The sequence below is a fragment of the Fulmarus glacialis genome, unplaced genomic scaffold (assembly GCF_000690835.1).
Source record: "Fulmarus glacialis isolate BGI_N327 unplaced genomic scaffold, ASM69083v1 scaffold32468, whole genome shotgun sequence".
Lineage (NCBI taxonomy): Eukaryota > Metazoa > Chordata > Aves > Procellariiformes > Procellariidae > Fulmarus > Fulmarus glacialis.
In genome coordinates, this window is record NW_009226850.1 from 2,435 (window position 1) to 15,157 (window position 12,723).

The 12,723-nt window shown below is 36.3% G+C and overlaps 1 protein-coding gene across 1 annotated transcript; it reads left to right on the forward strand.

The window, feature by feature from the left end:
* Nucleotides 1-394: 394 nt before the first annotated feature.
* On the forward strand, nucleotides 395-11,956 carry COPB1 (coatomer protein complex, subunit beta 1; the record flags this gene model as incomplete). Its single annotated transcript, XM_009582948.1, has 16 exons — nucleotides 395-547; nucleotides 1,310-1,539; nucleotides 2,299-2,468; nucleotides 3,113-3,227; nucleotides 3,835-3,927; nucleotides 4,472-4,609; nucleotides 5,627-5,746; nucleotides 6,193-6,300; nucleotides 6,393-6,539; nucleotides 6,972-7,117; nucleotides 8,133-8,229; nucleotides 8,801-8,961; nucleotides 9,636-9,756; nucleotides 10,133-10,360; nucleotides 10,538-10,717; nucleotides 11,812-11,956. Coding segments are annotated over exons 1-16 (2,290 nt in total), but the record flags the coding sequence as incomplete, so codon positions are not given.
* Nucleotides 11,957-12,723: the final 767 nt, after the last annotated feature.

A 12,723-nucleotide genomic window follows, 5' to 3' on the forward strand; every position in this document is an offset into this window, starting at 1 on the left:
TTGGGTCAGTTCACCTGGAGGGGCACAGGACTGCAGGGGAGGTAGTGGGAATATATAGCCAGGATCAAGGGGTGAGTAGATGAGAGACAAGGTGCTGCATCCATTCAGCTGCAGTCAGGTGCCCATACACTTCTGTTATCTCTGACTGTGCCAAAGTATTGGAAAGATTTCTTTAATTTACTTTTTTTTTGTCTTTGGGTAGTTTCATGTTCTTCATTGTTTGGTACTAACAGGAATGTTTTAGCGTAACAGAAAATTGAGGCGGCTTTTGAATGTGGCTTCTCAGAAAACCCAGCAATCCCTTCAAATCATTAAGTCAGTTGCGAAAATACTTTTGTGTTGTTTGTTAATAAAATCTGTTAACTTTGGGATGGCTTTGTTTGCTTGTTTTTTAGGTTGTCTGATATTTGTGTCAAAATAATTCTTCCATTGAGAAAACTTTTGTAACCAAGAACTATGACAGCTGCAGAGAACGTGTGTTACACCTTAATCAATGTTCCGATGGATTCAGAACCACCTTCTGAAATCAGCTTAAAAAATGACCTAGGCAAGTAATTGACGATGATTTGAAGGATACTCCATCTTGCCTGAATTATTCTCACATTCTCTCATTGTGCCTTTCCTAGAATATTGTTTACATTTTATAAACTCAAAACAAGTCAATTTGATGTTTATTTTGTTGTATTGATTTGTGAAATGTGTACATTCCTCTGTTTGCTGTGTTTTGAGAAACTTCATTATATTTATCTTATGTGTTTTGGTTTTGGTGTGTTGCGCCCTCCCCCCTTACCCCCCGTGCAAAAATTTGAAATCCATTTCTGTCTTTCTGTTTGAAGTAATACCTGTTTGGGCTCAGGCAGATTTAAGTAATACAATAATAAGCAACAAGTTGTCTTATCACTTGTTCAGTGCACTGCTGTATCTTGCTTGCAGAAATGGCAGTATTTAGTATATGTATGACATCAGAGTGCATTGTAGTATCCTGGTATAAAAGGCTGTTTAAATTTAAGTATTGAAACAATCGTGAAATTTGTTGAACTCTGTTAATTCCAATATGTTGACCCTAGAATTAAGTCTGAACTCCATGCTTATTCTTTAAATATCTCTTGCTTCCTCTTTATCCTTTTAGTAGAAGTAAGGGTGTGAATTTTATTGATATACTATATTGCACTACTTCAGAGGGGGTTTGTATATTCTGACACTGAAGATCAGTATTCCTAACTGATCAGTTAAACTAACTGTGACATGTTAGCCTTCCTGATTTCATAATTACTGTGATTTGTTTTCTTGATTTTTCTATCATCTCTAGAAAAAGGAGATGTCAAGTTGAAGACAGAGGCCTTGAAGAAAGTAATCATTATGATTCTGAATGGTGAAAAACTACCTGGGCTTTTGATGACCATTATACGTTTTGTATTGCCTCTCCAAGATCATACCATCAAAAAACTGCTGCTTGTCTTTTGGGAGATAGTGCCAAAGACCACTCCAGATGGCAGGCTCTTGCAAGAAATGATCCTTGTATGCGATGCATACAGAAAGGTAGCCCATTATTTATTTCATTGATTGAGATACTGGATCTTCATAGGAAGTGTATCATTTTGTGTTATTTAATATATATCTATATATAAAAATGGCTTTTGCTCAGCATTTCCTTCCTAACCGTTTTGTCTCAGTGCTTCAGAGCTGGATAATTGTAGATAACCGGCAGACCTACTACCAAGGAGTTTTTATGTGTTCTTTTACTGTTATGACTTAACAAAAATTTAGTGCTTTTCATTTCCAAGTCAGTGAACCTTAAATATGAGGGGTAACCTAATTACCATCTTCATAGTGTTTTGGGACAGGCCATGGTACATAGAAGGACACTATTTTTTGAATAGCTTCATCATGGTGTATTTGGGACACTCCTTCACAAAGATAATAAGGTCCTTCAGCTTCTTTGGGAATGGTTTGGAAGCAGATGAACATAATACACACTAGAGGTTAGAATCCAGGGTGCAGGATGCCTGCAGGGTGAGCTTTCACAGCCCTAATAATCAGAGAAAACATACAATGCAGAAAAAAAATAATCAGGCTTTGTAAGTTTTACTACACAGAAATACATGTTTTGAAATATTGTGGAACAGCAGTGTTTTAAGAAGGTATTTCAAATGAAGACAGTGAGGTGTCGTTGTGGATGTTGGGAGCTTGTATCATGGGAAAGCTTAATGTGGGAGAAGATTAGCAAGTGCATTCATCTTAGCTTAACAGTTAGGCTGAATAGTCTGGCATTTCAAATATGTTTCTTGTTGATTTTAGGATCTTCAGCACCCAAATGAATTTATCCGAGGCTCTACTCTCCGTTTTCTTTGTAAGCTGAAAGAAGCAGAACTGTTGGAGCCTTTGATGCCAGCCATTCGTGCATGTCTAGAACATCGTCACAGCTATGTGCGCAGAAATGCCGTTCTTGCAATTTACACAATTTATAGGTAAATGCCAGAAACCATTTGAAGTCGTGGATGCAGAAGACCAAGGCTAGCTTTAGTGATCTGGACAGTTTTTGAGATCTCATAAACATTTATCAATCACTGGTGTGGTGTTTGGGGTTTTGTTTGTTTGTTTGCTTTTTCTCCTCTATCTAACGGACTACTTCGGAAAAGCAAAAGGTACTGCTGCTGCTTTTTCTGAGATCCTTATATCGCAGGTTAATTTGTATGGGCAAATGCCTTTCTTAATTATCTAAATGTTATTAATAGTAATCATTGTCCACAAATGTCCATAAATATAGAAGAATCCTTACAGAATATGCATATATAAATTTATTTGAAGCGAGACATTCTTCATGTATTGCAGTTATATACTAAACATTATTGCAGTTGTTACCTGAACAGTGTGGCTGAATGTTATAATTAAGCAGAAATCATTGATGGGGTAATGTCTTAGCTATCATGATAACAAACAATTTTTTAAAGCTCCTTGAGTCTGTTCACAGTTTCAAATAGCTACAAAAAAACTATGTATCACCATTTTACACTTTTTGAATTTTTGTAAATTCTTGTCTTCAGGATATGCACTTAAGCCTGAGGTTCTACTCCTTACCAGTAGTTCTTTTAATTATGATTTTTTTTTAAAGAAATTTTGAACATCTTATACCTGATGCTCCTGAATTGATCCATGATTTCTTGGTGAATGAGAAAGATGCAAGCTGCAAAAGAAACGCATTTATGATGCTAATTCATGCAGATCAGGTAAGGATACTTGTCCTCAAACTCGCTTGGTTAAAATACTTGAAAATGTGCTAGGTAACTAGCCAGTAGTTTGTTGGTAGTATAAACTATTTATATTCATAAAAACCCGTATGTGGTAGTGTTAACCCATTTGTGGAATATTTGGTAACTGAGAAAGTTAAAGTAGGTCTTTAGTGCTGTCTTCATTTTAAAGGAGAATTACTGTATTTGGTGAAGGCATATGTTGGTGCTGAAAACTGTAATTAGTTTTGCCATGTGAGCTTAACCAGATTAAGAAGTGCTCCATTACCTACAGTTTTATAGCTTTTGTAGTCACATGAGAAAGAAATGGCAATTTCTGTTCAGCATTTTGGATTATTTGCTCTACAGGCAATTGCCTTTTGTGCCTGATTACCATTAGTTTTGTCTCTCTTTACCATCTATAGGCAGAATGGATTAATTTGCTCTTCAGATTTACAACTTTTTCGTAAATTGTTTTAAATTTCAAGTTGAAGAGTTGAATATATGCTGGTTTGTGTTTTGATTTTTAAAATGTGTTTTGATTTAAAATATAGCTGAATGAGCAAACTCAGAATAATTTAGAATAACTTATCTTTTATTTGTATAGGATCGAGCTTTGGATTATTTGAGTACCTGTATTGACCAAGTCCAGACATTTGGTGACATACTGCAGTTGGTTATTGTTGAACTAATTTATAAGGTAAAAGGGAAATGTGGCACATTTGAAATAAATGTACATGTTAGATTATATTAGACTGCTTTTTAAAAGGGATAGAACGTTGCTGGAAAAGGCATTATAGCTGGCATTTAGTCCATGTCAGAATATGTCATTGTTTAGTAGAGCTGAAAAAGATTTGTCTCTTGAAACAATAAACTGCTCAAGTGTGCACAGTGTAGAGCAATATGTCTCACATGATTTGCTGTGATGTGGACTGTGTATTATCAGACTGTTCTTCGTGGACGTGAGCAGGGCATCTGTTGCAGAAGCTAGTAGAGGCTATGCCCTTCCTTTTGATCTGAGATTTTAAGACCTTGTAGCAGTGCATAGAATTGTCAATAATAGCTTTTTAATAGCTGTTGTAATTAGATTTTTACAACTGTGAATGACACTTCTTATCCCCAGAAAAGGTTGTCACCTTTTGCTTAATTTTGTTGTTGTTGTAAGATAATGGAGCAGTTAAGCTAAACGGTTGCTATTTTCTTTTTTCTTTATGTGCCACCTATGCATTGTTCTTATTATCTAGGTCTGTCACGCGAATCCATCAGAGAGAGCTCGGTTTATTCGCTGCATCTACAACTTACTGCAGTCATCGAGTCCTGCAGTGAAGTATGAAGCTGCAGGTACTCTAGTTACACTCTCCAGTGCACCAACAGCAATCAAGGTATGGAAGTGATGTTTTCAGAGGTTTCGGTAGCTTTTAGTGCACTGGAATGAATACTGTATCCTGTACATTGATACTTTGAAAGAGCAAAGGCTTTAGTAATGTGGGGTGGGTAACACTTGATACAAAACACTGTCTTAAAATATCTTTTAAAATTGGTCACAAAAAAAGACTGAGACTGTATTTTGCAGACCTGCAGCTGGTGGACTTCATATCACTTTGGTAGGGGACAAGCTTGAATACTGTGCAAACTATTGTACAATAGTTGATACCAACCTGCAACCTTTTTGGCATACTTAGCAAAGCAGACTAAAGCTGAAGATTTGCAGAGATTGAATGACTTTCTGTACTCAAAAATTCTGTACTCTTTTCAGACCAGGGTGGAAACATAAAGCAGTGAAGATTTACATTGATTACTGATTGACCTTGGGTTCCTAGATTTATGTTTGTATTTGAGATCACACAGAAATTTTGACCTTGTTGGAAATTTCAAAAATAGAATATGCAAGTCTAGATTTAGAGTAAAAGCATTGTAAACAATAGTTTCAAAAGATCAGGAGGACTATTAATTCCAACATTCTTGCTTTAACGTAGTCATTTTTGTTGAGTAGGAATATTGTTCATAGAAGCTGTCGTTAAAACCGTATCTAGATAGGCTAACGCTGGCAACTATTTTAAATTGGTTTTCATGCCCTGTGTGTACTTAAGAGCTGACCCAAAGCATGCCAGGAAATTTATGTCTTTATGACTTTCTTTGAATTTGAAATCAAGTCTGTGTATTGTAAGCTGATGCCATTGTGAGCCTTCCTGTGTAATTTTTGTAATGTGGTGGAATCGATGTTTACAGTGGCCCAGAAAGTTTTAAAGTCTGTTCTCAGGTTCATTTCTGTGCCAACTCTTTGAGTAGTTGGTTTAATAATAATGTAGAAGGTGTCTTTTCCTGAATTTCTCTTAGAAATTTGCCAGTTTCTCCTCTTCATTACTCAAAAAATGTTTTTTTGATCCTTTTAATTTTAGGCAGCTGCCCAATGCTACATAGATTTGATTATTAAAGAAAGTGATAATAATGTGAAACTGATTGTTTTGGATCGGTTGATTGAATTAAAGGAGCATCCCTCCCATGAACGAGTGTTACAGGTATGTGAGCTGTCTCTTTTCCTGCAAGCTTATTGAAGGCTTTTCTTTCCTAAATGAAACTTTCAGGTGTTGTGATGTGTGGAAAAATGCACTTCTGCAATTTAAATCTTCTGTTGATATGTTTTTGGTAAAAACATATTTGATGGACTTTTATGTTTATGACTTGCTGCTTTTGTTGTCTGTGTAAGAATTAGCAATGGCAAATGCTGTTTTGATTGTAAGACTTAATGGTCTACCATGCAAGCTACATCTTTGTGTGAATGTAGAATGTATTAAATGAACACTGTGAAGTTCCTAATGCCTAGGATATCTTGCTTGTTTGTCAGTAGATTATATATTATGTATCCAGAACGTCTTTGAAAATCATTGAGGACTGAAAATTAGAATTGTATGAAAAGGAAGTCATTTAAATCAACAGAGTGGTTATCGTTTTGTTACTGTTTCAGGACCTAGTTATGGACATCCTCAGAGTGTTGAGTACCCCAGATCTAGAAGTGCGTAAAAAAACCCTTCAACTGGCTCTGGATCTCGTCTCTTCAAGAAATGTGGAGGAGGTAAAATATATATTACTTCTGTTTCATTACACTATTTTTTATTCTTTGGAAGAATATGGGACTTCCTTCAATTTTATTTTATCTTTCTGCAGCTTGTGATTGTTCTGAAGAAGGAAGTGATTAAAACTAATAATGTTACAGAGCATGAAGATACAGACAAGTATAGACAGCTGCTTGTTCGTACATTGCATTCCTGTAGTGTTCGGTTTCCAGATATGGCTGCAAATGTTATCCCAGTGGTATGCAAATGTTTAATTACATTGTCATTAAGTATTTTCTAGCTATACCCAAACCCCGGAGAATAACTGAAGCTGAGGTGTTTCTAGTATGTGGCCTCACATGAAGCAACACTCTTTTTAATCCCTAAAGAAATACAGGACTTTTGATGCTGTAGTTATTTGTCTTATGAGACTTTATTTTTAAATATTTTTGAAGAACATGAGTTGAAGAGTACCTTTACTTAAAAGTACAATAATTTGTATCATTAGAAAAACAACTTTGGGATTATGATAATTGGTAATGGATTGGAATGTACTTACGGTTGTTTGATTTCAGCTTTGTTTAATGGGAGATGTATATGCAATTCTATTTTTCTGAATGTAGAAGGAAAATATTATTGTACTAACTTAGCTGTGCTGCTGTTTGTGCTCATGTTCACTCTTTTGTGCTAGCTGATGGAGTTCCTTAGTGATAATAATGAAGCGGCAGCTGCTGATGTCTTGGAGTTTGTGCGGGAAGCGATCCAGCGATTTGATAACCTCAGACCTCTTATTGTTGAGAAGATGCTTGAAGTCTTTCACGCTATTAAATCTGTCAAGTGAGTCCAAAATATGATATCAGACATTGGAGCACACTGTAGCTCACTTGCATTGAATGTGTATTATCATTAAATACGTACCAAAATCCTTGCAACCCCCACACAAAGAATAACTGAAACTGAGATATTTTGGGGGTAGATGAATTCTAGGTACAGCTTCCTTCCTGCCTACTTGTACAAAAGATATATTGGGTGCTTATTGCATTGAATGAAGAAAATAAATTCATATTTCATTTTTATGATGCAATTGGCAATTGTATTTCCACTTGCTAGAAGACAGCATTGTTGATGAAGGCCAACGCTAAAGTGATGTATTTATTAAAATAGAGTTACTAAGGGATTATTGCAGCAGCAATGTGCACTTGTAGGCAACTGGAAATACTTACTGTACATTTATTAGAAAACCCAGTCTAACATAGACTGGGCTTTGCAATCTGCAGAGCTTCTTTTGTATCTTTCAGGGCTCTAAAAACTTGGTTTTCTGACGGATCTGCAAAAATTAAGTCATATGAGAACTTGTCTGTATCAAGACACCACTCTGCCATTCTTCCAGTACACGGGAAACTCTAAATCCTATCTCCATCATCATCTCATTAAGTGGGATGAAGCTTTGCTATTTTTTTCCCTAATCTTCATTCATGTTCTTGTTTTTCATTTTCTTCTGTATGAAGGAAAAGTTAGTTTGTCTCAGTTAACTGGAGAAATTACAGCTGACTTTATTCACATACAGTAGAATTATTTCCTTATGATCATAATGAAATTTAATTTTGTGAATATCCAGATTAACACAGATGGGAATGAATTTGTAGCAGAAAATATATCTCATTTTATATTCTTGTTCATTAGTTTACTAAGGCTGAAAGGATGATTGCTTTTGATCAAACTTGCTTTCTGTCAATAGCGTCCTTTTGAATTTGTCAAGACTGGCCTTTACCACCTGACCATAAATCACTTCCCTTGATGCTAGTTTGAGTGTATCATGAAAGCATGACTTAAGTTACTGTTCTGGTTTTAGGATTTATCGAGGAGCTTTATGGATCCTTGGAGAATATTGCAGCACAAAAGAAGATATACAAAGTGTAATGACAGAAGTTCGCAGATCACTTGGAGAGGTGTGTTTACTTTGTTAGGCTAGCTCTTTGTGGTTTTACTTACTATTATATGTTTTCTAAGAAAACGTTATTTTTAAAAAATCAGGTAAGATGCAACAGGGCTTGAGCATTTGTGATGTGTTGTAACAGCATGTGCACAAGAAATCTAAAGTAAAAACTACTTGGGGTTTTGCATTCATTATTAATTTTTTTTTTAAGTAGCATACCTGAAGCTAGCACATATTGGGAATAAGTGATATCTGTTAAGAGGGGAGATGAGAAATTCCTTATTTCAGAAAATTATGGCAGCTTTAAGATAGGGTTTAATTATATCCACTAACAAAGGAAGAGTGCTTTAAGTCTGGGTTGTTCTGAGAGGGATCTAAGACAATCTGTGCAATGTGAGCTTTATGCATTGGTAGGAGGCTTCTGTATATATTTCAACATCTGCCTATCTCCTCAAATTCTCTCAAAATTGTTGCGCTGTTACTGACCTTTTACAGTGCAAATAATTTTTATGAAAACCTTCTGCAGAACAAAAATATCTTTTTTTTTATATTAATTGTAACAATTGTTTCCTGTTCACTTCTAGATCCCAATAGTAGAATCGGAAATCAAGAAAGAAGCTGGTGAGCTAAAACCTGAAGAAGAGGTGTCTGTGGGTCCAGCCCAAAAACTGGTGACAGAGATGGGCACTTACGCAACACAGAGTGCTCTCAGTAGTTCCCGACCTGCCAAAAAGGAAGAAGACAGGTATATAAGATTTCATATTAGGCCAGGAGTGACTTGGTTAATTTTTTTTTTAAATGGTATTCTCTCTCAAGCAGAGTTTAGTGGTTGAGGTGATTCCCTGTTTTAAGGAATTATCCCAAGTAGATGGTATCTGATAGGAAGTTGCCTAATTGCTTAGGATTTGTAATCAAAGCTTACTGCATATCAAAAAGGACATTATTAATTATGGTTTCCTAAATTCTAGTTGATTCTTTATAATTTATACATAAGACCCCTCACAATTTTAATTGGATACAGAGATGTTGCCTTTAGGTTAAAACATTTTTTTTCCTTGATATCACCTTGCACTATTTAATACTTGCTATAGTTTATTTCATTGGTAGCTAGAACAATTGCTATATTTCCTTAATTATTGCAGATGGGTTACTTCATCTTGACTAGTCATTATCATCTTAGAGCTACAATGAAATTACTGTCCATTACACTTTTCACTTCACTCCCTATTCTGTGTGGAAATGGCTATGTGACTTGTGAATATCTCTATATCTGGAAAATTACTTCTAGAGGGGAAAAAAAAACTTCTGAGACCTTTCAAGCTTGTTTTGTTTGTACAGTATGGATGTTAAGGTATGAAGATAAGTAGGCTAAAGAGTGTAATCCAAAACTAGTTTTCTGATTATCATTTGTCTTTGCAGACCTCCGTTACGAGGATTCCTGCTTGATGGTGACTTCTTTGTTGCAGCTTCTCTTGCTACAACTTTAACTAAGATTGCTTTACGATATGTGTCGCTCGTTCAGGAAAAGAAGAAGCAAAATGTAAGTCATCTACTGTGTTTTCACTGTAGTTGCAAAGAAGAGCTGGTTGTTGCCTCTTTTCTTTTAAACAGATGCAAAATGGGTTAAGTCCAAAGTAAAGTACCAGTTACGTGTTTGGATAATAGTGATAATTTGGGTCACAAACAGGGCCTACTGCTTTCCATCCACTCTATCTAGACAGTCTCTAAATCATGCTGCTTGGTTTCTAGATAGTAAGTACTAAAAAAACCAACCAACCAACCAAACAAACAAAAAACAACCATAAAATCTCTGAATAGATTAATGTGCACCTTTTTGTAAATAAGTCAGAAATAAACATTTCTGTGTAAAATGTAGTAATCTGCTTCCATTCTCTTTCCGTTGTCCTCCTTCTCAGTCCTTTATTGCTGAAGCTATGCTGCTGATGGCCACTATTCTCCATTTGGGAAAGTCCTCTCTTCCCAAGAAGCCGATTACAGATGACGACGTGGATCGTATTTCCTTATGTCTGAAAGTTTTGTCAGAATGTTCTCCTCTCATGAATGATATTTTCAACAAAGAATGCAGGCAGTCCCTCTCTCATATGCTGTCAGCCAAGCTAGAAGAGGAGAAACTTTCCCAGAAGGTGAGCTGTCATAAGCGTGTAACCATAAACACTTGGAATTTTTTACGGATGTTCACATCCAAGCAGGTCCCAGAAGTGTCACCATTTGACTGCGTTTAAGTCAGCCATTATTTGACCGTGTTTCTGCGCTAAGGAATAGAATTCATTGTGAATTCTTGAGTCTTTCTTTTCCTGCAGAAAGAATCTGAGAAGAGGAATGTGACTGTTCAGGCAGACGATCCCATTTCCTTCATGCAGCTTACTGCTAAAAATGAAATGAGCTCAAAAGAAGACCAGTTTCAGCTTAGCCTTCTTGCAGCAATGGGAAACACACAGAGGAAAGAGGCTGCTGATCCCCTTGCATCCAAACTTAATAAGGTAATGTGAAAGTCAGTGTCTTAATTATATACGCTTTGTGCTGCTATGCACAGGATCAGCTTTGGGAATCACAGGCTGGAACTGATGAACCAGGCTATGCTGGTTGATTGGAAAGACCCACATATTTCCTGGTTAGGATCAGGAGAAAGAGAAAAGCCCTTGTGCTTAAAGTTGTTACCTTCTTCACGTGGGAGGGGAAGAATAAGGAGGAGACTTGAGGAGTGCTGAGCTGGTGGGTTGTGGAGAAGAAATTAAGATTGTTTTCTGGTCTGAAGAGCCCAGTAAGGTTCACAGGGAAGAGAGCGGGGAAGTCACAAGTGATTAGGAACCCCTTTCTTTCTTTGGCTGCCGTATCCTGTTGCCAAGCGCAGTGCATCCTTGTTTCACTCTTTATACCTTTTTTTGCTGCTGGTTACCAGGACCTGCAGAGAAGCGCCAAAGAGAAAAAATCTCTTGATTCATTCATTAGTTAGGGTTAAAAACCCAGACTTTTATTCTTTAAATGGATGAATTCTTTTTACTGTTTGAAGTTACCTTTTCATTTTAAGTCAGGATTTCTTTGTCCTGCTGATCTTTATAAGAATAAATGGCATTACAGTCCATATTTTAGGAACTTACGTGAATTCAGTTCAGAATACATTATCTGGAAAGGTTTTGTAATTGTAATGTCTACGCATAAGGACGTGTGAAGGAAGGATGCAGTTAAATTTATTTGTATGAATAATATCGACAGTCACTGTGTGTCTAGCTATAACTCGATGAAATCTCTTTATTTTGGATGATCTATGCATGAACTTTGATTTCCTAAACATCACAACTTCTTTAAATACTATTTTCTAGACGAAACGTGTGGTGATTGTTTGCAGTGTTTTTTTCCAATTTTCTTTTAATTTTTTTCCCTTTTTTCATACTAGTAAGTTCGTTCTATGAAATTAAAAGCTCTTTGCACACCTGCTTGGGTTGGAGGCTCATATTAAAGAGTAATGGATTTAATTATTTATTTATTCTTATTTTTTGTCATTGTTTGACAGGATTCCATGTTTTAAACTGGTTTTATGAGTAGAAAAATACCTTAAACTCTTTTTCTTTCACAGGTTACTCAACTGACAGGTTTCTCAGACCCCGTCTATGCAGAAGCGTATGTCCATGTCAATCAGTATGACATTGTGCTGGATGTGCTTGTGGTCAACCAGACCAGTGATACTCTGCAGAACTGCACATTAGAACTAGCTACGCTAGGTAAGGCGTACCGGTGGAAACAAAGCAACCGTTGGGCAGGAGTGAGGTACTGGGCATTGGCACTTAGTTGTAAGGAGTTTCTGAAACACTTCTAAATACTTACAAATTTATGCCAGCTAGTTGCCATTTTGAAAGGATGTTTCTGAATGCCTTTAAAAATACATTTTTCTTCCAAAAGGTGGAAGACTTGTGTCTACTGGCACTGACAATACTATCTGATATAAACCGTAGTCAGATTTTGAACTTTTTCATGCTTTTTTCACAAGAAAAATAGCATTCCATTTCCCCTTCTCCCTTTTTCCTGAAATACGGACCGTTTTTTTGATACACTGATTCCCTGTTGTGCTGTTACCATAGAGCAAGAGGACAGAATCCAAACTGGTATGGAACAAATGTCGGGCAACAGAAAGCCATCTGCCCTAGGTGGTTCTTGCATGCAGCCTGAAGTACTTATATACTGCATTTACTCAGCTGAAACCATTCCCTGTACCAGCAGCTGTACCAGAGGCTTGCTTGAACAATATTGAGGCTTCATTAACTTCTTTTAGGGGAGGGACTGGAGCAGATAATCCAAGAACAGTAACCCGTTTCCTATTAGTTATCTTCTGTTTTGGCAGTCAGGAGTTGAAATATGTTTACAACGTACTAGGAGAATGCATATTATATACTTTTCATTGATGTAAATACGATTGGAGGGGCATAACCTTCCTCCTAATCTCTTGTAAATCATTTGATCAGACTAATGATAGAGATAAATAAAACGAATA